General features: G+C 45.8%; 1 protein-coding gene across 1 annotated transcript; it reads left to right on the top strand.

The window, feature by feature from the left end:
* The first annotated feature begins 891 nt into the window (after window positions 1–891).
* On the top strand, window positions 892–22,543 carry LOC309714131 (cullin-1). The gene is made up of 22 exons (XM_082546325.1): window positions 892–1,085; window positions 11,947–12,368; window positions 14,447–14,621; window positions 14,715–14,882; window positions 15,079–15,129; window positions 15,219–15,309; window positions 15,965–16,128; window positions 16,247–16,409; window positions 16,671–16,801; window positions 17,134–17,241; window positions 17,354–17,460; window positions 18,065–18,113; window positions 18,201–18,332; window positions 18,442–18,559; window positions 18,688–18,764; window positions 19,659–19,777; window positions 20,210–20,315; window positions 20,401–20,448; window positions 20,566–20,648; window positions 20,742–20,847; window positions 21,526–21,639; window positions 21,731–22,543. Exons 2-22 carry the CDS (start codon window positions 12,229–12,231, stop codon window positions 21,809–21,811), a joined length of 2,331 nt encoding a protein of 776 aa, XP_082402451.1. The 5' UTR covers window positions 892–1,085; window positions 11,947–12,228; the 3' UTR covers window positions 21,812–22,543.
* Window positions 22,544–23,279: the final 736 nt, after the last annotated feature.

Below are 23,279 nucleotides of genomic sequence, written 5' to 3'. Positions count from 1 at the left end.
AAATACAGGGCCAGTATTGCTGATACCAGTACTGATTTATTTAACACAAATGAACACAATTCAGTGCATGAATGCTGAACTTAAAGGACAGAAAGTATGGATCCAATACCAGTACCAGCATGGTTTTGATACTTGCATTAAAAAACACACAACAGCAAACTGTCCATGAGCCACAGTTTCAGAGATCAGCAGGTGGTAAATGTTTGACAAAACAGATGTTCAGCCTGTAACATCTGGGGAATGTTAGAGTTAGAACAAAGTGTGCAACTATTTGTTTGTCAAATTTAAAATTGGTTAAAAGTAGTTAGCAGCATTGCCTTGCAGCAAGAGGGTCCTGGGTTTGAGTTCACCAGGCTAACTGACTGGAAGAAAAACAACAACAACAACAACAACAACAGTCCCCCAACATAGATCCTTGTGGAACTCCAGATGTTATAACTGCAGATACAGAGAAGTATTTCACAATTTAACTAGTATTGCATACCAAACCACTGATACACATCTATCCAAATAATCAGGGGGTAAGTCATAAGCACTTCAACTTTACTGTCAGTATTTGGATTTTATTTAGACTGTATTATTAGTATTTCATCTGGAATAGTATTTTCACTTCATTTTGGAATATTCTGGGAAAAAAAAACCTTCCAATATTATTTTCACAGTGTTATTTATGAAGTATTTTTTCAGTTACAGAAAAAAATGCCAGGCAGAGTTAAGTTAAAAATGTAAGTTATTATTTTAAAAGTTCAACTTTGAGTCAGTTAGTTGAAATTTTGACGAACCTCTGCCTGGCATGTTTTTTTTCAGTGGCAGAAACAAACGTATTTCATAGCCCTCGTATTCTTTTATGATAAAGACTGTATGCGTGTTTCGGCGGTGCCTTGCGTATTTCCGAGGGAGCCTGAAAGCAACTGCAGTCAGTGGCCGCGGCGCTGTGAGCTGATCTTTGTGCGAACGAAGCAGCGCAGCAGTCGTAGTTAGCAACCGACAGCAAACACACTCGGAGACGGCGGCGGGACACCGATTTTGGGACTGAAAAATAACTCATCCGGCGATTACAAAGTGACTGGGACTGCCTTAAAATGGTAAGGTGACATTTTCGAGCTGGGCCGGGGGAGATTTTTTTCCTCCCAGCTTGCTAAGCGGAGAGCCAGCAGGCTAATGCTAGGCGGTTAGCGAACTGTTTTCCTGACTCATTATTGAGAAGCTCGAGGAGCTAGGCTGCCATTTTACACCAGGCTGTTAGTCTGTCCTGGCCTCTGCCTTTGACTGTGAGAAGACAGCCTTTATGTTGATTACAGTCCAAGTACCACACATGTGTGTAAGCGATTGATAAGTGTGGGTCACATAGAGGCTGTGTTTTGATTTGAAGCTGGTCCATCCATCGTTCGGGCAGCAGACGAAGCTACCAGGCTAATCGAGCCTCAGAGGCTAATGGGAGCTAGCAGTATTGCGTAGCAGCGCCTGACTCCATTCCGGGGAATAATCACAGCGAATATTTTCCAAATTAACAGACGCCGGGGATCATTATATTCAAAATATACCCAAGTATCCGTTGGGGGTAGGTTTTTTTCGAGCACAGCCCCGTGGACCGTGCGGTGCGGTTTGGTCATTCGAACAGGACACACTCCTGGAACAACTGGTGGAGCGGAGCAGCGATACGGTCGCTCATTTCCTGAGATATTAGGAGAAGCTCGGAGTCAGAGGTAGTGCTGACACTGAGCTGCCAGAGCGAAGCAGCTGTTGGAAAAGGTCTGTTTTCATACTAATCGAGATTCCTGGATATACGTCCTCACAGTTCTCCTTAATTTAAACAGTGCACTTATTTTAGACACTGATCATTAAAACGAGATATTAAGAGTCGATGGCAGTTGTACCGGATTCTAACTCTTTAGTTTAGTTCACTTATTATTGCTTCCCTTTTATGGAGTCCTAGAATTTGTCAGGATCCAGGACAATATACAGCACGAGTCTGAGTTACACCTCACTCCTTTGTGTTTCTGGAGTAATGGGAAATGTGTGCAGCGATTTATTCAACATAAAAATCTAAATAAGGCAAAATCCGAGTTTTTACAAGTCTAAGGAGTTTGAATCATGTTATCTGAGCACTTTTTAAAAAGTCCTCCAGGCTTCAGACAGTCAGAGCTTTTCTTTGGATGTTTGTCTTTTGTTCTGGTCCGTCAACATGATCCCACAGTGCTTCAATGCCTCTGGAGGTCAATCCACAACCGATAGTCGTCAAATGTCTGTTTTTCTATTCATATATGTCTTTGTTACATGGACAGTGTGTGTGGACTCATTGCTTTCATGAGTAACTGTGGGATTGCACGGTGACTTGTAATCTAAACGTCTGTTTATAATTCTGTTTTAAGGTTTCGGAATAGACTCAAGTTATGGTGAAGTCTAAGTTTTAAACTTTGTTCCATAAATCTGCGTCTTCGGCAGTATGTAATTGTGAAATAATTGGCTCAGTTTGACTAAAATTGTGTAATCAGAATCACCTTATTACTTTGAGTTTGTCTTTATATTGATTTTAAAGCTGACCCCCCCACGCAGTTTTAAAATGCTGCGGTTCAGAGGAGTTTTAAAAGACAGATGTTTCTTCCCTGGGTTTATGGCCTGCTAGTTTTCTTTATCAGGCTTTTATTTTGAAGAATAGTGTTGATTATTGTATTTTGATGTACACTTGTCCTCATAAGTGAGGCATCACCTAATCTTATTAAAAAAGAAAACGTATTATTAGACCAACAGGTGACAAAAGGCCTTTATTATAGTGGGCTAAAGACATTAAAGCTTTTTACCATCTTCAGAGTCTAAACACAAAAGGTGCCAAAGAGCAGTTATATTTCCACTTCTGTTGAACCTGTCACTGTCCTGCTCTTTTTACTGACCCTTTTGCTTAAAGCTGAAATGTGTCTGATAGTTCAGGTCATCTTGTTTCTAACGCTGTTTGTTCAGCACGTGCAGGTTCAACAAAACTTGATGGCCTGAGTTTAAAAATGACGTCGAGCACACTGATTGGCCGGCTCCTTGCAGCTGACTTCACCTGTGAATCAAACCTTTGCTTGATTTGCTTTTCATGCTGGTTTCAGCCGGTTTACCATGAAATGAAGTGTTTGAGGTACTGAAATAAGGAAATGTTTATTAGAGAAGGCGAAGAGTTTGTTTCACATTTGTGACTGTAGATCTGCATGAACTGTAAACCGGAGCAGGGCTCACTTTTATAAGAGCAGCCTGAAAAGTCTTGTTACATCGCTGAAGGTGGTGCTAAAGTTTAATTCTGTAAGTTTGTGTTGAATCTAAGAGCTATGGCCTCGCCTCTGCAAGTGCCTGACGACGACGTCAGCATTTATTCACTTGTGTCCTGCTCTGCCGTTTTGATGGCGGTGGGCTTTTTCTCTCTGATCCATCGGTCTCTCAGAGACGTGGGGTTTCAGAAGGGTTAAAATGAACGCAGACGTACATTAAAGAACAAGGTTTGACTTGAAACTGATCACAATCTAGACCTTTACAGGTGTTACCTGATCAGCAAGCTTGAACATGAAGAAAAGTGTTTTTCTTCCTCAGCTGTTCCCATCCACTGCTGTTTGTTTTAGTGACAAAGCTGTGGGATTGGAAAGGAAGATGAAATCTGCCCGTAAACAGACAGACGTCTTGTTTGGCTTCTGTCTGTGGCAGATTTACCCCCAAAACACACCAGGTGTGTGTCTTTGGTGTCATGACTGATGCAGTTTTGTTCCAGCTTTGTAATCATGTTCCAGGTGTTTCAGAAGAGCTTAGTCTGCTTGGGGTCTTTTATTTTGAAAATTGAGCTCATTCTCTCTGCTGATTCTGCGTCTGACTTCCTGTCCTCTTCCTCGACTCCGTGGAGCTCGACACAGATTCCTCAAAAGAAGCAATAAACTGGGCTCAGTTTTAAGCAACGTGAAGCCTCGGCTCTCTATTTCTAGCAGCATACAAGGGCGAGTGGAAAAGGTGCTAAACTACATTTATCTTAAAGCTTTAGTAGCTAATTAGTTTTTATTTATATTAGTCATCAAAATCTACTAATACGCTGTTTTGTAGATGGAGCCAGCTAAGAGTGTATGGTGTAATGGAAAAATGGTCCAGTGAAACATGTTCTGGAAATATGGAAAATGTAATGCTGCACACTGATGAATAACTTAACAAGTGCTGAATATTGATGCTGACCTTGACCTGCAGACCTGCTGTGCTGAGAGTGAACACACAGGAAGAACTCGGGGGCAGCATAAAGGGTGTAGTGTAGGTTTGTATAGTAACCACGATGAAATAGCTGCACACCCATCCTTCCTCACTTGCGTGGTTATTTGGTGGATTTGCCACAGGGCAAAACACAACAAAGAAAATGCTCGGTCATATTTTGAGCTCGGTCAGCCTCTTTATAGCTTGAAATAACCGCAAAATGCAGCCTGTGTGCCTTCCTCCTGACACGTTTATCGATGCCGTGGAGCTGTTTGTGGCACTTGGATATCCCTCGATCTGTGGCTTTCAGGCTTATGTTGCTTTTCCGTGTGTAGCATGATGGGAAATATGCATGTAAAGTGATTTATTTTTTCTTCTGGCTGCCCTCTGCTCCTCATGATGGGCTCTTTCACAACAGCTCACTGCCTCATGCTGAGTTCAGATGTCTCGTCCATTCTCTGCTCAGCATGGACGCCTGAAATCTGCCTGTTAAAGATGACTTGTGATCTCTGTGGACATGACGCGGTCTGTAAACAGGACGGTGTCATTAGGAATACTTGGAAATGGCTAATAAAGAGATTTAAAGGTGGGAAAGGGAAACGTGTACTTATTTCTCATGTTTGGTTAAATTTACTGAACCTACTATTTGTTCACATTAATATCAGTGTTGGAAATCTACAGCATATAGTTTTACTTGACGTGAACATACACAGATATGAGTGTACCAGCCTGATATCAGTGTTTTTCTACATACTTCAAAGGATATTAATATAAAGTTTCATGAGCTCAAACTGAGAGGAGCTGACATAAGTGAACTGAGCATAGATTTAATAAAGGCCATAATCAGTCTGGTTAGGTTGGTGTCAGCGTAGAGGCTGATCCAGGGTGTGCATCAGTGCATAGAGCACAAAGGAACAAATGTTTCCGTTATTGGCTGATGTGCTGATTATTTCCTAAATTAGTCTGATTCATAATGTCTGTAAAATGTCCTTGATGATAATAATAACCAGAAGAGATGGAAATACCTTTTGTCTATAATAAACCTCACACTGCATCACTGACAGGAATCAGTGATAGTTTCTGTCCAGGTCTGCGACACAGTTCAGTCAGTGTCACCAAACTCTACATAGATCTGTATTGAGCGCACGCAAAAACGTTTGCAGGTGCAAGTGTTGTATTTTGAGCGAAGAAAAGTTGAATTTGAGTGAACAAAATTCATTCCTGCGTGCAAAAAATGTATTTCAGCGTTTGCTGTTTTACTTACACACACACACACACACACACACACACACACACACACACACACACACCAACAGCCCCTCTCGCTCAGTTTTTGCATGTGCGCTCGCTCACAACGTGTTGCTCGCGCTCTCAACATTTCTGCCCGTGTGCGCTCAACTCTTTCTCTACACCGTTATGTTTGTGCCACAAAACCAGCCAATCACAGACTTGGATGCAAAAAAATCTGATTGGCTGTTCTGGTCTCCAATCAGCTCGAAATGACGAAATGCAATATCCCTGAATCCATTTGTCCGAAACTCAAACGAGGCAGTGGTGGAGAAACACAGAGGGGCGGAGTTTGAAATATTACTCTGTCTGTGTCACAAAATAAACTTTTAAGATATTTTCAGGAGAGAATGTTTCTGTGTAAACTTCTAATACCTGCTCCATTCATCAAGACATCACATATTTGCATAAGAGCTCTAACGTTTTCAGAGATGCCTGTTACCCACCAGCTGACCGGGTCACTCGGGTTAAACATATAAAAGGCTGAACTGACAAAAAATCACCGACTACATCAAAATAATTTTCTCCTCAAAATGCAACACTTGCACCTGCAAACTTTTTTTTTACGTGCGCTCAGAATAGTGGCACAAAGGTTTTCCTGCCCCAGGTGGCCTCTGGGAGCTGAAGTTTTACCTTGTTTAACAAGTGGGTTATTAAACTTGCTTATGCTGACATGCTTATGTAAATTAAATCAAGGAATTTTCTTTGGGTGGTCCTCACTTAAAAAAAAAAAAAAAAAATCCACGCAAATAAATAAATCTGCTGTAATTTAAAAATAACAAAATTCACCACAGCAGTGGATCATTTACTGTAAACATGATGAATTCATTTTAGGAAACATGATTTAAAAGTATAGCTGTACATGTACATGTGTACCCTTGGTCACACGAGTTAAGATGATCCTGTTGTGTCATCTGGGACTCTGAGGGTTCGTCTGCTTGATGTTTGAGATCCTTGGATGTGAAGTTTTGTTTGCGTGCTCATCAGAAGCAGATTTATGTCACAGTGGCTCAGATGATTTTTAATGTTTGCTTCTGTTGGTAAAGCTCCCATGTGAACTCTAGGTGGTGTGTGAAGCGCGCTGGCGGGTGTTGGTGTGTTTGGCGGTGGTTTGTTTCCTGGTAAATGTAGGGTAATAGGTTGTGGAGTCTGTCCCAGACACACTGATACTGGGCTAATCTGATTTACCGAGCACTGCGTGTTCCCTGCTCTTTCTTCCTGCTTCCTTCCCGTTCAGCAAACCTCTCTCGCGCTCTGCTCGAGCTGAGAAACCAGAAACATGCAGGTGAGCTGTGAACTTCAGGAGTCGCTTTACCTGTCGGCCACACTGTGGGACAGGTGATCATCAGGCAGAGGTTGATATGAAAGCTCACGGAGGCTTTGAAGTTATTCTGCAGCAGCCGAGCAGGGTAAGAACTTGCAGCAAATATTTCTGGACTTGACTCGACAGAGGCGTCATAAACCTGTTAACTCTTCAGTACAAAGTCTGTGAGACGCTGTTCACACTGACGTGTAACTAGAACTGAAGCCATAAGTGCTGTGGAGCGAGAGACTTTAGTTCTTGGTTTATTCTGATTGTGCTGCTGGTTTAAAGCATTTAACCGTTTGCAGTCGTCTCTGATAAGAAGTAACTGTAATCTTGACTTTGGGAGAAACTTTTTGGGCTGCGTCAGTTAAAATGACTTTCAACTGTCAAAGTAGTGAATGGTAATAAAGTGTATTTGTAATACACTTCTGACTTTGGAAATGCTCGTTTTAATGAACAGGACTGACATAGGATTTCAAAGCCAAGTTGTCTAAAAGTTCTAGAAACGGTGGACAGGAAAACAAACGGAGTAACCCAGACAGCTGTTTCACACTTCTTCACATCTGGCTCATTAAGCTCCATTTTGGAATGAATACCTTTGTGGAACAGATTTTCTGTCTCCTGGTTTAAAACTTTGAGTGACATGTTGTTCTTGACTTACCTGGTTACCTGGAGGTGCTGAAGCCCCTCCAGTCCTGTCCTGTAAATCAGGACAGAAGAAGAAATGAAGTGAAACAAGTCTGCCTGTTTAAAAGTGGCAGAGATGGCTCTCTTTGAAGTCTGCTCTTTTCTTCATCGTTCCTGAATGAGCTCCGCCCAGTCCCCAGCACACTGTTAGCATTACCCAGAATGCTGTTCAGCAGGGCCATTTTAGAAATGCGTAGTTTGTGTTAGTAAGGGTTGCCATGATGCCATCTGATGACCCCTCTGGTGCACGAGCGCTCGCTGCAGTCTCCTAATGATGCGTGTTTCTTCTCAGGGAAAAACATCCACCTCAGCCTTTTATTGGAGTAGAAGCAGCTGAAACAGGAAGCAGAGTAAACTGCAGCGCGCTCCAGCAACTGTGACGCCACTTTTGGTGCACACGGCTTATTAGCAAGGGGCGAAGCAAGCATAAACCACATTAACTTATTATTGTACATAAACCGTATGATTAGAGGCCTTAAGTGAGAAGAATATGGTAAATGCAGCACCTGTCAGTGTGCTCGTTAGCGTGCCTAGCGGCCAGTAGCATAATGTACTTAAACCGCTTGGGAAGCCACAGGTGGTGCTTCGGCGGTCTCCTGCATTGAGACCTTAAAGTCCAAAGAAGAGGAGCGGCGTTTTGTTGTTCCTCATCATGAAGCTTCTTCATAAACAGACGTGGACTCCTGTGGGCCTTGTTGCTGTCTGTGGTTCAGACTTATCTGGGTCAGCTGTCCGCTGACACGAGTCACGACCTCTGAGCTCCGCTGCCTTCCTGCTGCACACAGAGGCGTTGTTGATAACCGTGGGCTGGGATTCCCATTTCACAACAAGCACTCTGCGAGCTTCCGTTTCCTGTTACTCGCCGTCACACGGCTGTGGGGCTGATTATAGGTCAGGCACTGGATACCTGCTGCTGTGGGAATCTGAAAGCTGATCACAGCGCCGCCGTGAAGGGCACCTTTCTCACCGCTGCAAGAACAGGAAATGGCGGAGACTGAGCGCTCTTACACTCTTACCTGCTGTGGTCCAATGAGTTTTCACAGGTATTGTCTGCCCCAGTTGCCACGGCAACAGCTCAGGTAGGGGCTACCTTTTGCGTTTAAGCGAGGATCTGCTGAAGAGGAGCCAAAAGGTTACAAAGCTTGACTCAGTAAAAGAAAAAGAAACACGCGAGGCTGCTGTGAAGTGGACATCACACTCATTTCTATTTTTAGTGTTATACTAGAGCAGCTTTTCATGATTGACAGATCAAAATAACCCCTTGGGTACGTCCCCTGTCTGAAACAAGCTGAGCTGGAGCTGAGTGCTGTGTTTAGGATCTTCCTCAGTGGCGTCAGCGCTCATCTTCATCACACTGCTGTGTCTCAAGTGAGTGCAAAAGTGAGTTTTACTGTGATTCCAGTCAGAAAGAGGTAAGACTGGGCCATATCATACCATTCACGGTAATACCGGTGTAATGTTGGGCAACGATAAGAAAATGAAATATGGCGATGGAGTATGGGTAAAACGCGCATGCGCAGTGCCTTTGTTTTCATACACACATGGCGGAAAAGCATGGCGGCGATGGAGAATGAGAAGAGCGAAAGCGGATTGTTAAATGAAACCAATGAACCAGAACTGGTTTGTAAAAATGCTGCAGCTTCACTGGAACTGGTTTAGCTTTCGTCCATCAGACACACAACAAAGCACTATTTGTGGTAGAGCATGCTAGCGGGCCGTCGTTATTACAGTGTTTTTTGGAAAATACAGCACACTTAAAATCAATCCTTTGATTTTTCTGAAAGTTGACAGAGCCCCTTATAATCCCGTGTGCCTTATGTATGAACTCTGGTTGTGTTTACTGACCTCGAAACGATTTTATGTGCACGGCGCTCGAAAATCTGTCACATGTTTTAGTACGACTTTGCTGAGCTACGAAGCCGCACCGCTTGATGGATTGTCGGAGCATTACAGCTGTCGTAGGCGGAGCCTCGCGGAGTGATGCGTACTGTGCTTCAACATAATGTTACCGTATTGTGTGTGTATAAGCTCTTTTTAAGTTGTGTGGATATTATACATGGTTGTGCTGAGGATATGTCGGCCAGTTTCCACTGGAAATGCCTTTTGGTTAAACTGTCAGACAGGAATTTGCGCTGTTACAGTTTTATATAACTTTAATGCAGATAAAACAGCTGCTTGTTTAAGTGAAAACACACTGATGTTTGTTTTGCACAAATAAAGTTGTGGAGTTGTAAAGTATTTTGTCTGGTGTCAATTATATCGTCAGTTATATCGTTATCGCAAATTTTCAAATGTATATCGTGATAAATGTTTTTGGTCATATCGCCCTGCTCTAGAAAGAAGCCAACACGAGTCGGTCATTTCTGCTGGAACTCTGCGTGTTATATCTGAGCAGTTGCCTGTTAGACGCTCACATAAGGTCTCAATCAAAGACCCATTTCCAGTGTTTCATTTTCTACGCCTTCAGAAGCAGAGCTGTAGCTGAGACGACCTGCAATCACCCAGACTGGTCGTTGGAAGGAAGTAAACAGACGATTTCGCGTGTGTCACGTCCTGAATATCTGGCCCTGATAGCCGTGAGTGGTCATGCCTGCTCCTGCTAAATATAGCAGCGCTTGCCTACACGAAGCAGCAGTTTGTGCCCGTCCACCCTCCTCTTCCTCCTCCAGTCACACAGCAGCAGCTTCAGTCTGTTTTCTCCCTCTTCATGTCTGTTCTCAAATAATCAGAATTATAAACATGGGCTAGCAGTGAGCCGTGTCTTTTTATGATTACCCATTCTCTTTTAAACATAACATTAAATGTTAACTCACAAGGTTCGTGCCGAGCAGCTTTTCTTTATTTCACTTCTGTGGTTTCCCCGCAGAGTTTCAAAAGTCCATCGAACAATCTGTCATGTTTCCTAACCTTTTGTTCCTGGATGGTCAGCTAATGTTCATAAAAGTTAAACACTGTTTGTTTACTGTAGTTCGTGTAATTATACCAACTAATAGAGCTGTTTATACTAAAATAATGCTAATAACAGGTTTATTAGCCTCATGTGACTTAAACTTCATGAACTTGATGTTTGAGGACAGATTTTATTGTTTCAATCGGGACTTCAACACAAATGTGCTGGTTTAGTCTTTGTGTCCAGCTCTCAGCTGAAGGCCTCTGTAACTAAGAGCAGCCTCATCTACTCTGCCTTCTGTCCCACGATATCTTCTTTATAAGTTTGCTTTGGTCTCTGTTAGACCACGTCCTTACAAGTGATGACTCAATCGCAGCTGCAAGGGCTGCAGCTGGTGAAAGACTTTGTTTCCTGACAGGATGATGGCAGTAAACACAGAACATATGCTCAAAAAGCTTATTAGCTTACATACTGCTACCTGTGCACGTTTCCTAACATACATATTCTTCAGCTTGTGATTGTAAATCAAAACAAAGAGCCAGTAAGTCGAGTGGATTGTAGTTCAGACCTGGTTGCTTTGTTCCTAGTGTCTCGGTCTCTCTGTGGCTTCAGAGATGTTGATGCTGCAAACCGTGGCGTTGGTTTACCTCCTGCTCGTGTCCTGTCAGCAGGGATGAAATTACAGCTGTAGGTCTCTCTGTTATCCCTAATGATCCGGCCTCTGCGTGCTGCCGATGTTTACCCTCCTTGTGGTGCGATAGTCGTGACTCAGTCTTTCCCACAGGATGGGTTTTTAAACTCCTTCCTGAATCTAGGAACCTCATGGCTTCACGTCCCAAAGTTGGAAAGAAATTCACTACCTCGCACGAAGCATGATCCAACCCCAGCAACACCTTTCTTCTACTCGTATAATTAAGACAAGACTTTACAAGGTTTTTCCCCCTCATGAATGTGCCAGTCTGAATTTTTATCTGGTCTGTTTGCCAGTGTTTTTTTTCTTTTTTTCGATTATAAATTGCCTGTTGACTTCCCAGACTTTCAAAATATGATCTGAGTTGTCCAGTAGTACGCCAGTGGTTTGAAAAACTCCCAAACAGGCCTGTTTAATTGTTTTTAGCCCTTCAAGATGACAATTCAGTGTTTCTGATTAATTTAGAATCTCCCAGAATGCATTCCCATACTGCCAAAGCAAACACAGGTTATAAATGTAGGTCATTGTGTTTGTGTGTTTCTCCTAGCAACCAAAAAACCCTTATTGACTGTGGATGTGGAGTTCGTGTACAGTGAGGCTGTGGTAAGGGAAACTAGGCAGGCGCTGTAGTGACTAATCTCATTAGCTGACTGACGCTGGGTCCGGTCAGCATTGTGTCTGCTGGCTCAGATCCAGGTGTCAACAAGGTAAATCCAGGTAACCTACCTGGCTAATCACCAGCAGGGCTGCTGCAATGATTTTTCAGTGCCGTATGTATGAAGGGAATCCTTTAAAACACAAGTTTTGGTGAAGCTTTTATTTATTTTTAAGTCAAAGATTGTTAATCAGGTGGCTTTTTGTGTCTCTTCGTTTTCTTTGCAGGTCATCTGGTGAAGACTTCCGAAGCTTTTAGGTGGAGGAGTGGCAGACAGCGCCACCCAGGCGTGCAGAGTGGGACCCCTTCCCGTCTCACATAACCGACGACAGCTTCCCGAGGCCGCCACCATCGTCCCCAGATGGACTCCAGACTCTGAGAAAAGAGCGAGGCAGTTGGGACCGAAATCAAGCGAAGGAGAGGAGGCGCAGGGGGAGGAGCACACGCTCGCTGGAGCAGGAAAGGGAGGGCATTGGTAGGGAGCGGAGAGGACACTGGGCTCCACCACGATGTCGTCAAATAGGACCCAGAACCCACACGGACTGAAACAGATAGGCCTGGACCAGATATGGGACGACCTGCGGGCTGGCATCCAGCAGGTGTACACGCGGCAAAGCATGGCCAAGTCACGCTACATGGAACTCTACACGTATCCTGTGTGACTGCGGGTGCTGCTGAGTGTGTGTGATCATACAAACCAGCTTTATTAAGTGTGATAAACCAGTGTGTTACTGAGCAAGAGGCAGGAAGGGCATTTAGGAGCAGGCTCAATCAGTAAGCATTCGGAGTAGTACTCTGACACTGGCGTAACAGGATCTATCTAGAGGCAGTAAAGCTGGAGATTTCCGTAGGTGTGGAAGGATTATTCACGGTTGGCTTCAGCTGCTCCGGATTGGCTCTGGCCTGCTCACATCTTAGGTCCTCTTTTGGCAGGACGCGGCAGTTGGCCGTCAGCTTGCAGTCGCTCGAGTTTGCTGCCGTGCTGGGCTGTGTTCGCCGCAAGTGTCCTGCGGTGGAGTCGGTCTCTGACTCCCCTCCAACCCCCACCACCCTCTCCTCTTTCTTTAAAATACATATTTATTTGTTTTATTTACAGGAAATCCCCTGTACAAAGCCACAGGTGCAGTAACTGATGTTTAGCAATAATTGTGTTAAATCATCAGGTTTCTGTCTGCTCTGCATTATTGTGAATAAAGCGCCTTGAGGCAGCTGTTGTTGTGATTTGGCACTTTAAAAACAAAATGCAGATGAAAAATTGAATTACATTATTAACCAAAATCACCCTGATCAGGATTTTTGCTTCATTCAAGCAGCCATAGCTTCTGTTCTATTGCCTCTAATCATTAATGTGGCTGCCTTAAGAACTGCAATATCCCTTTAGTGCTAAAAGTTAACAACCTAACAGCAAATTTTCCGTGTGTGTTTGTTTCAGATGGTTAATCTCACTAGTGTGTTACTTCCTTTTCTCCGAAGCACAAACTTTTTTCTAGTCGTTTGTTCCATTAATGAGTTTCACACACGGAGCAAACAGGAAGCAAACCTTTGATTCAGAGCAGTGTTTGTGTGGTTGAAGTTGTGTTTGAAAGAATTTCACTTTCTGCTGAAGACATTTGGCTCCATTGACTCTTTATTAGACGCTCTGTTATCCAGACTTACAACGAACTGTAAGACTAAATAGAAAATAAGAAGATTTGGTTTATTTTTTCCACACGTTTAGAAAGAAGCCAAGAAACAAACCACAAACAAGGCAGACGCTGTACGAGTGCCTCCACGGCTGAGATAGCTGGCGTATATTCATAAGCCTGCAGTGATTTCATTTTCAGGGACGCTAAAGGGAAGAACATGGAGATTTCTTAATCTCCTGCCATAAATAGAAAAACCATCAACATGTCTTCAGTGGTAATCTCGTGGCATCGCTGCTTCAACTGTCTCTGCTTTAGCTCTTCTGACGTCCTCACACAGGTTTTGGTTTCTAAAGGCAAACAGATGCTGAGAGTTACGAGTCCAGTGATCAGACGTTGACGTTGGCGTTCGTTACGATGCGCCGCGTTCAGTGACAGACTGAAACCTCCGACAGCCATGTTTGGAGGTTTGGTGACTCTCATACAAACACATCAGCACAGGGAACATGTGGGATGAAGGTCACGTTGTTCTCAGTAGAAGTTCATGTTTAACAATAAACGCCCTGGTGGGCGGGGCCAAACAGACCTTCAGGGAAAGAATATCTGAGCTTGACAACAAGGTTAGTCTTTGATATGCTGCTGCAGGGTTTGGATTACTCACCGACCCTGAGCTTGATGTTCACACTGTAATCTTCCCTCCAACCTTTGAGTAGGTTTTAAAAATTGGTTTCAAAAAGCTTTATAAAGTTTGTCTGTGCAAAAGAAAAGGTTTAAGTCCATAAAATGCGTCTGCAGGGGACGTGAGCGTAAAGTCTGAAGAGCTGATTATCCCCTCGTGCACCTTTCCTGCTAAAGGTTGCACATTTCCCTGAAGTATGAAATAAAGTCCACCCGGCCGTGGAAGCTCGACGCTGCGGTCGTGTCCCTGCAGACGGCCCAGGTTTAAACTGGGCTCTGTGCACATGTGCTGTGATTTCATGCAGAAAAGAGAGAGCGACAGCCGAGGACATTCCTCACATACTTGCTCTTGATGTTACAAGCAGCCAGATGTGAGGAATGCAGCGGTTACCCTGATGTGACGTGCGCACCTTAACCCTTCGATCAGACATGTATATAACTATTGCACCAGCGTCCACCAGTCCAGCCAGGGCCGGGGCTCCGTGCCTCCAGCAAAGCCCTCCAAAAAGTCCACCACTCCAGGCGGGGCTCAGTTCGTAGGCCTGGAGCTCTACAAGCGGCTCAAGGAGTTCCTGAAGAACTACCTGACGAGCCTACTCAAGGTGAGTCCATGGTTACCAGTCGCAGCCTCACCGAGGGCACCACGGACACCTTTCAACTCCTCCTCCCTTTGCTTTCCGCGTTATCGTCCGCAGGATGGCGAGGATCTGATGGACGAGTGCGTGTTGAAGTTTTACACCCAGCAGTGGGAGGACTACCGTTTCTCCAGTAAGGTCCTTAACGGGATCTGCGCCTACCTCAACCGCCACTGGGTCAGACGAGAGTGTGACGAGGGACGCAAGGGCATCTACGAGATATACTCGGTAAGTCTGACAGTTCCTTTCTGTTTGAATGCACAGAGTTAAAAATGCAGTTCCAGCAGGACGAAGTTAAATACGTCACCTGTCCCCAAACAGCAGTTACACAAAAGCTTTACCTGACAGGTCGCAGTAGGAGCAGATTCATAGCAAACACTGTTTTATTAAACTTGTGGTTCTCCTTTACTCTGCCTCCTCTCAGCTGGCACTCGTGACCTGGAGGGAGTGTTTATTCCGACCCCTCAACAAACAGGTGTGCAGTTTTCCTTCTTAAAGAAACAGCGCAGTGATTAAAATGCTGAATTCTGCATGTTTACTGAAGCGAACCTCTCTCCCTGTCAGGTAACAAACGCCGTTCTGAAGCTGATAGAGAGAGAGAGGAACGGTGAGACCATCAACACCCGGCTCATCAGTGGTGTTGTCCAGTCTTATGGTAGGTCCTCGAGTGCAACAGGGGAGTAACCAAACACAAGCAGGTTATGAGTATCAGCAATGATCACACAGACTGAGAGCTGTGCATAACTTTCAGGCTGATGTGAAATTCTACTTGGTTTGGTGGGAGCTGTGAACGGAGGCTGTGGAGACTCACAAGCAGCTACTCTGAGCATGTGTTGGGTTTAACATGAAAAGCTGTCGGTGATCAGAGCAGCAGACTGTCTGCAGTGTCTTCACCTGTCTCACTTATATAAATAAATGACATCTACCCATGCTGGAGTCTGCACACGTGTTCACAGGAGCTCAAATCTGACTAATTAAACCCAGCTGGAGATTTTTCTGACTGACTTTTGTGCAGCTGTTGAATGATTTGAATGATTTCAGAGTTATTAGCCTAAGGTCACACGTACATTATGTTTAAGATTTAACATGAAGATGCCTGCTCACAGCTGGGCGATGCTAACCACAGCAGCACAGGGCTGAATGAAGCTGGTTGCTCACTGTGACACGTGGTGCTGTCTGCGAGCACATATTACATTATTGTTGTTTTAAATGAAAGGATCGTTTCAGACTAAATTAGATGTGTAGACACTTTTGTTTTGTATTAACAGGATGTGGATGCTTTCATTAATCCCACCTCTGTCCTCCTGCAGTCGAGCTGGGCCTGAACGAGGAGGACGCCTTCGCCAAAGGCCCCACGCTGTCCGTGTACAAAGAGTACTTTGAATGTCAGTTCCTCACTGACACAGAACGTTTCTACACGCGTGAGAGCACAGAGTTCCTGCAGCAGAACCCCGTCACAGAGTACATGAAGAAGGTAGGCGCTGTGCTGTCCAGCTGCAAACAGCTGTGGGCGAACGAGCAGAGACACGTGGAGCTTTTAGCGCCGCGTCGTGACCAGAGTCCGTCTGCTTCCTCTGTGTGCGTTTCCTCAGGCGGAGGCCCGTCTCCTGGAGGAGCAGCGGCGTGTGCAGGTTTACCTCCATGAATCCACCCAGGACGAACTGGCCCGAAAGTGTGAGCAAGTCCTGATCGAGAAGCACCTGGAGATCTTCCACACAGAGTTTCAGAACCTGCTGGACGCTGACAAGAACGAAGGTAACCGTGTCCTTTCCCTGCTGGATGGGAGAGACGGCACCGTGACGCTGACAGGGAAATATTTTTGCAGCTCTGATCCCCTCTGGTGCGTGCGTCTGTGTGTGTGTGTGTGTGTGTGTGTGTGTGTGTGTGTGTGTGTGCGCGCGCTGCATTCCACACACACTCCAAACATCGATCTTTTCCTGGATAACTCAAAGCTTTTGTCTCCAGTAACGATGACCTGGTGTTTCACAGATGCAGCTTTCTCTCTGTGTGTTTCAGACCTGGGCCGGATGTACAACCTGGTGTCGCGGATCACAGACGGTCTGGGTGAGCTGAAGAAGCTTCTAGAGACCCACATCCACAACCAGGGCCTGGCCGCCATTGAGAAGTGCGGCGAGGCAGCGCTCAACGTACGCAGGACTTTTTTTTTTCACCTCAGTGTTTCTCACTAGTTTAATGTAAGGAGTCGACTGAAGGAGAGGAGGCTCTGAAGCTTCGTTTGTCTGTCAGGTAGCAGTGAGATGATAAACGTGTGGCCTGTTAGTCAAACACACGGAGACCAAATGAGTTTGTTGGAGTTTTTAAAGCAGATTGATGGAGAGAGTGGGCGGATCCCTGAGCTCCACAGCAGATGTACTAACAGGACAATCACACGTTAGCATTTATGTTAAAAATGGCTCACAGGCTCTGACCTGTGTGTGTGTGTGTGTGTGTGTGTGTGTGTGTGTGTGTGTGTTTCCAGGACCCCAAAGTGTACGTGCAGACCACCCTGGACGTCCATAAGAAGTACAACGCTTTGGTCATGTCTGCCTTCAACAACGACGCCGGCTTCGTGGCCGCACTCGACAAGGTCAGTAACCACAGACTGTAGATAACAGATGGCAGCAGACAGTGTGATGTCATCCACTGGATTCCTACAGGCAGGTGAAATTTTAGACTCGTGGATTTGTCTCCTTTTGAAGGCGTGTGGTCGGTTCATCAACAACAACGCCGTCACCAGGATGGCTCAGTCGTCCAGCAAGTCTCCCGAGCTGCTGGCCAGATACTGCGACTCTTTACTGAAGAAGAGGTGGGTGATGTGCACAATGCATGTGAGCCGCGCAGCTCAGCATGTCGTGTAGTTTCCCTGGACTCCTTCTGAGGCTTCTGCCGTTGTCTTTTAAATAAAGTCAAACGTGCTGTCGCCAGCTCTTACTTTCTTCTTCCTCTGTGACCTGTTTCAAACAGAGTCAACACTTTCAGTCCTAAAAGTGAAACATTGAACGAATGATGAAAAGCTCTGTGACAAACAGAAGTGCGCCACGAGGGGTTTGTTTGGGCAGCTGTTGTTTCCTGATCAGTGGATGCTGTTCCACTGTGGGACTCTCCCCAGCAGGACTGCGCTCTCTGTGGGTTCAGTAACTCTGAGTGGCGTCTGCATCCTGACTGCTTTGTTAAACTCAGGACAAAAACAAAGACTCTTTTCAAAGCGCGGCGAGGTGGACGAAGCTGCTTAAAAGCAGCTGAGGAGTGTGAGAGTGATGCAGCTGAGCAGACAGTGTTTACTTCATCCACACAGGGATGGTTTAGCTTTGCTTCAGAGGCTGAACAATAGTATAGCATCTGCCTGTCTGTAATTTAACCTCCAAATGAGATTGAAAACAACATTTTGTTTGTTTTTGTTTCCTTTTCAGCTCCAAAAACCCAGAGGAGGCTGAACTGGAGGACACTCTGAACCAAGTGGTGAGATGCTGTGACCCGAGCTTCTCTGTAAGGTGATGTCTTAGTTTTGCAGTGAAACCAAAGACTCCACGCTGTTTCCTCTCTTAGATGGTTGTGTTCAAGTACATCGAGGACAAAGACGTTTTCCAGAAGTTTTACGCCAAGATGCTGGCCAAACGTCTGGTCCACCAGAACAGCGCCAGCGACGACGCCGAGGCCAGCATGATCTCCAAACTCAAGGTCGGAATCACATGCGTGTGCACTCGTTACACACTCCAGGCAGCGTGTGTGTGTGTGTGGGTGTGGGGCGTCTGCAGGGTTGTTTTGACTTCTTCTCTTCCTCCCGCAGCAAGCGTGCGGCTTTGAGTACACGTCCAAACTGCAGCGAATGTTCCAGGACATCGGAGTCAGTAAGGACCTGAACGAGCAGTTCAAGAAGCACCTGACCAACTCTGAGCCGCTGGACTGTAAGTGCGCGCGCACACACACACACACACACACACACACACACAGCTGTCTAAATCAAATACACATTCAAAATAAAGTCTCACATGTATGTGAAGATGGACGCAGTTTCATTGTGTTTGTGTCACAGTGGACTTCAGCATCCAGGTTCTGAGCTCCGGCTCTTGGCCTTTCCAGCAGTCCTGCACCTTCGCTCTGCCCTCAGAGGTAATCCAGCACGCTTTAAAATTCATTTTTCTAATTTCATTCTTGCTGATTTCAGAGATAAAACTCTGACTTCTGAAGATCAAAGTCGTGATTTGATAAAGAAACCTCTCCCCCCTGCAGGCGCTTCCACCTTTTCCAGGTACGATTGGAAAAGGATTCCCACATTTCATCTCACAGGATCAATAAGTCATAAAAACATGATCAAGCAGTGCTGCTGGTAATGAAAACGAGCTGCTAGCTCGACTGCTTTAATGGTGTGACATGAAGGAGGAGGAGGAGGTGTTTTCATAATGTTGCTTATGAGTTATTGATCCCAGGAGTTCAAAGACATGAATGTCTTTTCCAACCAAACCTTGAAAAGTGAAGCGATATTGCTCCTCAACTTAAAGTTTTCCCCTCATGAATGTTTCGTGTCTGGTAAATTTAACGCGTCGTAGGTTTTGTCATCCGGCAGCATCTGAAACGTACATCTTTGAAGCTCTAGTTCAGTATTTAACTAAATCTCTCCTGTAAAAACAAGGACAGTTTGATTTCCTCATTAAACATTTAAAGCTCAGTGTGGACGTTTGAGTGGTGACACATCAGCAACACTTTGTTCTTACTTTTTAAACGCCTTCAGCTGAAGGACGTGTGGATGGAGGGTTTAAATCATATGCCTGGTATTTGTTTTCCTGCTTTATAAGCTGCGCTAAGAAAACGACTGCTGCCAGAAGGTGCCAAGAAATAAAAACCTAATATGATGAGAGATTACAGGAGACGTGCAGACAGACGACTGTGGAAGTGGGTCACAGCTTTGTGCCGTGACAAATGGTGTTAATAAGAAGATCCCTTACAGGTCCGCAGACCTCAGGTTGAGTACCGTGGCTCTGACCCTCTGCCTCTCCTCCTGCACAGCTGGAGCGGAGCTATCAGCGCTTCACGGCGTTCTACGCCAGCAGGCACAGCGGCAGGAAGCTCACCTGGCTGTATCACCTGTCCAAAGGAGAGCTGGTCACCAACTGCTTCAAGAACAGGTACGCGTGCAGTCTGTGAGCGCACAGGTAGGGGGCGCTGTGGCGCCACAGCTCTGGTGATCAGCCATGAAAGTTACATCAAATATATTTGAGATTCTTGCGCGGCGAGTTTGTTGCAGTAAATGTATTTTTGTGTCTTACCGAGTTTCTATTTCACACTGGAGTGAATGAAACACCACTTTAGGGACTATTTTCAGAGGCGGATTAATACACACGTGGACTGTAGTGAGTATTTGGTGCCTCTGAAAGGTTTTAAGGCATTTGTGACACAGAGGAGCAGAATCTGAGGCTCGTGCTGAATTCTTCTTTTGTGGTGACTCTCAGGCTGGTAGCAGACCTGCAGAGCTCTGAGCGCACCGTCGTGAGGTACGTGTGGCGGCCGCGAGGAGCCGAGCCCACGCCGCTCCTTACTGTTGCTGTGCTTGTTGACAGGTACACGCTGCAGGCCTCCACCTTCCAGATGGCCATCCTGCTGCAGTACAACACGGAGGACAGCTACACGGTGCAACAGCTCACTGACAGCACACAGATCAAAACTGTAAGCGCACAAACACCGCCGCCTTCCTTCGTGCTGCTCTGTCGCCGCGGAGCAGGCGTCTCTGACCCCTCTGCTCTGTTTTCAGGACATTTTGGTTCAAGTTCTTCAGATTCTGTTAAAATCGAAGCTGCTGGTGAGTCACGCTTTCTGTCCGGAGGTGAAATCCTCACGTGTGGCTGGTCTTTAGTTTCCATAGAAACGCTTTAGTAATGGCAGACCTGATGCTGAATCCAAACTTTGTGTCCGTCAGGTTTTGGAGGACGAGAACGCCAACGTGGACGAGGTGGAGTTCAAGTCCGACACGGTCATCAAACTCTTCCTTGGATATAAGAAGTGAGACACGCTCCACCTTAAATCCGCCTTAAATAAAAGTGTGCCTGTGATGTAGGAGGATGCTGAAGCTTGTTGCTCTTGTTTGCTGCGCAGTAAGAAGCTGAGGGTGAACATCAACGTGCCGATGAAGACGGAGCAGAAACAGGAGCAGGAGACGACTCACAAGAACATCGAGGAGGATCGAAAGCTCCTCATCCAGGTGCAGCTCCCACTCCACTCCACTCCACTCCACCCTCTGCATCACGTTTAAAACATGCTGAAAAAACCAAACACTGAGCTTTTCCTCCGTCTCCAGCAGAGCTGTATGAGGGCATGAAGGGACATAAAGTGGTTCAGTGCAGCTTCTGCTCCCCTAAAAGTCACAGACCCACAAACATAAGAGCATGAACACAGACAGAAACGCACAACAAGAATCTCAGAGTTCATCAGGAGCAAACGAGGAAACGTTTGTTTGAATGTGTGACAGAAGCAAAAACCTCTAATCCAAACAAATCAGTTTGCTAAAGATTCGTATCTGCGTTAAAGTAACGGTGTGTATGATCCCAGCTACGGTGAGCTCGTCTGAAACTGTAGAACAGTGACTGTTAAAATATTTTCTGATCAGATTCAAACACACAAAACCAGACGGTCGACCCTGTGAAGGCGGGAAAACTGGAGACGTGTGCCGCTGCTCTTCAGACGGCTGCTGTAGTCACTCTGTAAATGTAAAAAAATGGGGGATCTGCTGCTAAAACCTAAAAATATTTCCCATGTTGTAAACATGTAAAAGGCGCCGTCGCTGGGCATGAATCAGTTTGACTCTCCGAGGCTCCATGCATGGAGCCAGCTGTCAGATTTGCCCTCCTGCTCTCACACGGCGCTCCTGTGTCCCCTGCAGGCTGCCATAGTGAGGATCATGAAGATGAGGAAGGTCCTGAAGCACCAGCAGCTCCTGGCTGAGGTCCTGAACCAGCTGTCATCCCGGTTCAAACCCCGAGTCCCCGTCATCAAGGTACGCACACCTGTGTGTGTGTGTGTGTGTGTGTGTGTGTGTGTGTGTGTGGCTCAGAGTGTGACGAGTGTTTTTTCTCCCCCGTGGACAGAAATGCATCGACATCCTGATCGAGAAGGAGTACCTGGAGCGAGTGGACGGCGAGAAGGACACGTACAGCTACCTGGCCTGAGCGCCACCCGCCCTCCCCCCTCCCACCTGCCCGCCTGTCGCCGCCGGCTCTCCTTAGTTTAATTTTAATTTGTTATCTTTTTTGTTTTTTATTTTTTATTTTATGTCTGAGTAATAAAGTGTGGATCCCTCTGAGCGTGACCACCCTGATGATGACCGCCACCAAACCCGAGGGGGGGAGGGGCAGCTCGCTCCTCTCGCCTCAAGAGATGAAGGAACGAAAACGCCCCTCCTGTCGGAACCGGGAAACCCCTTCTTCACGCTCGCCCGTCCCCGCCTCATCGTGCGACTCGAACGCTCACTTCCTTGTTGTCATACTGTAAAAAAACAACCACAGACTGAGAGGAATAAACAAGCCCCGCCCCCCAATCACCACCCCCATCCCCTTTACATAAGCGTGATGAAATAGCCTACAGCCAATCAGAGGAGAGCCGCATCCAAAGGTTTCTGCATGCTACTGCCTACCTGCGCCACAGCGACCACGAAAAAGATTCTCACGTAAGCATAAAGAGCGGAGTCTCCCGGGCCGCTGCTGCCGCACGCCCACCAGGTCGACGCCGGTCCTGTAACTTAAAGTCCGCCACTGCATCGGAGGAGGAGGAGCCGCTGAGGTCGCGTCAGAGCGAGGTCGGTGGGTTCGAGCAGGAGTCTCTGTACCGAACGGTGGACATTTGTATAGTGTGGTTCATTTTCTAAATGTGTGATGAATAAAAACAAGGAAAGATTTCTCTAATGCCCGCCTCCCCCGACACTCTGTTCACCCGTGTTTAAAGGGCCGGTACACCCTGAAATCAGTCACATGCTTCTGCTCTGGGTCAGAGGTCACAGGTCCTCAGTCACTGCACAGATAGGCTCGGGTTAATGGTGGACGGACAGGTGAGGGTCAGCTGATGAGCTCATATTGGGTTTTATTTAAATGTTTGTCTCTGATGTCCTCTTCAGCTCTCGATGTTGGAGCAGAAGCTCGCCGGCGTCTCGCTGTTTTATGGTTCACGTGTTGCTCAGAGTTTAGCTCCGCTGCTGCCACGTTCAAGCAGGTCGGAGCTGCAGCCCACCAGCTGCTGGAATATTTTTGTACTCGGAGAGACATGGTTCAGTAATGTTTGAGTTTACTCACTGCTGCTTTATAACAACTGAAAAATGTAACGAGCACTTTGACCACAGGGAGGCAGCGACCCTCCTCTCGAGCTTTGAGCTCCATGTTTCATCTCAGTGCATCATTTCTGTTTAAAACAGTTTGTTCGAGTCAGCACGTCGTTGAGTTTGAGTTTCAGTGCAGTCAGATATATTTAATATTTTGATTTAAAAACCTTAAAATGTCTGTTTTAAATAATAAATTCATAATAAAATACTCTGGCATGATGTAATTATTTAAATTCTTAAAATAAATATTTTTAAAGCTGTTGGATAAAACTGGTTTTAATTAATCACCCCGAGGATCTGCAGGCTGGGTGACACGGGTCTGCAGA

Source organism: Aulonocara stuartgranti, assembly GCF_965226115.1.
Source record: "Aulonocara stuartgranti genome assembly, chromosome: 9".
NCBI classification, from domain to species: Eukaryota; Metazoa; Chordata; class Actinopteri; order Cichliformes; family Cichlidae; genus Aulonocara; species Aulonocara stuartgranti.
Note: the sequence above shows the minus strand (reverse complement) of the source record. Positions and strands in the feature narration are given on the sequence as shown.

Bases quoted from the DNA above. Each gene is read 5' to 3' on its own strand.
- LOC309714131 (XM_082546325.1), top strand. From the start codon at position 12,229: ATGTCGTCAAATAGGACCCAGAACCCACACGGACTGAAACAGATAGGC. The intron at 16,802-17,133 runs GTACGCAGGACT...GTGTGTTTCCAG, and splicing joins GCGGCGAGGCAGCGCTCAAC to GACCCCAAAGTGTACGTGCA. The intron at 18,114-18,200 runs GTGAGATGCTGT...TTCCTCTCTTAG, and splicing joins AGGACACTCTGAACCAAGTG to ATGGTTGTGTTCAAGTACAT.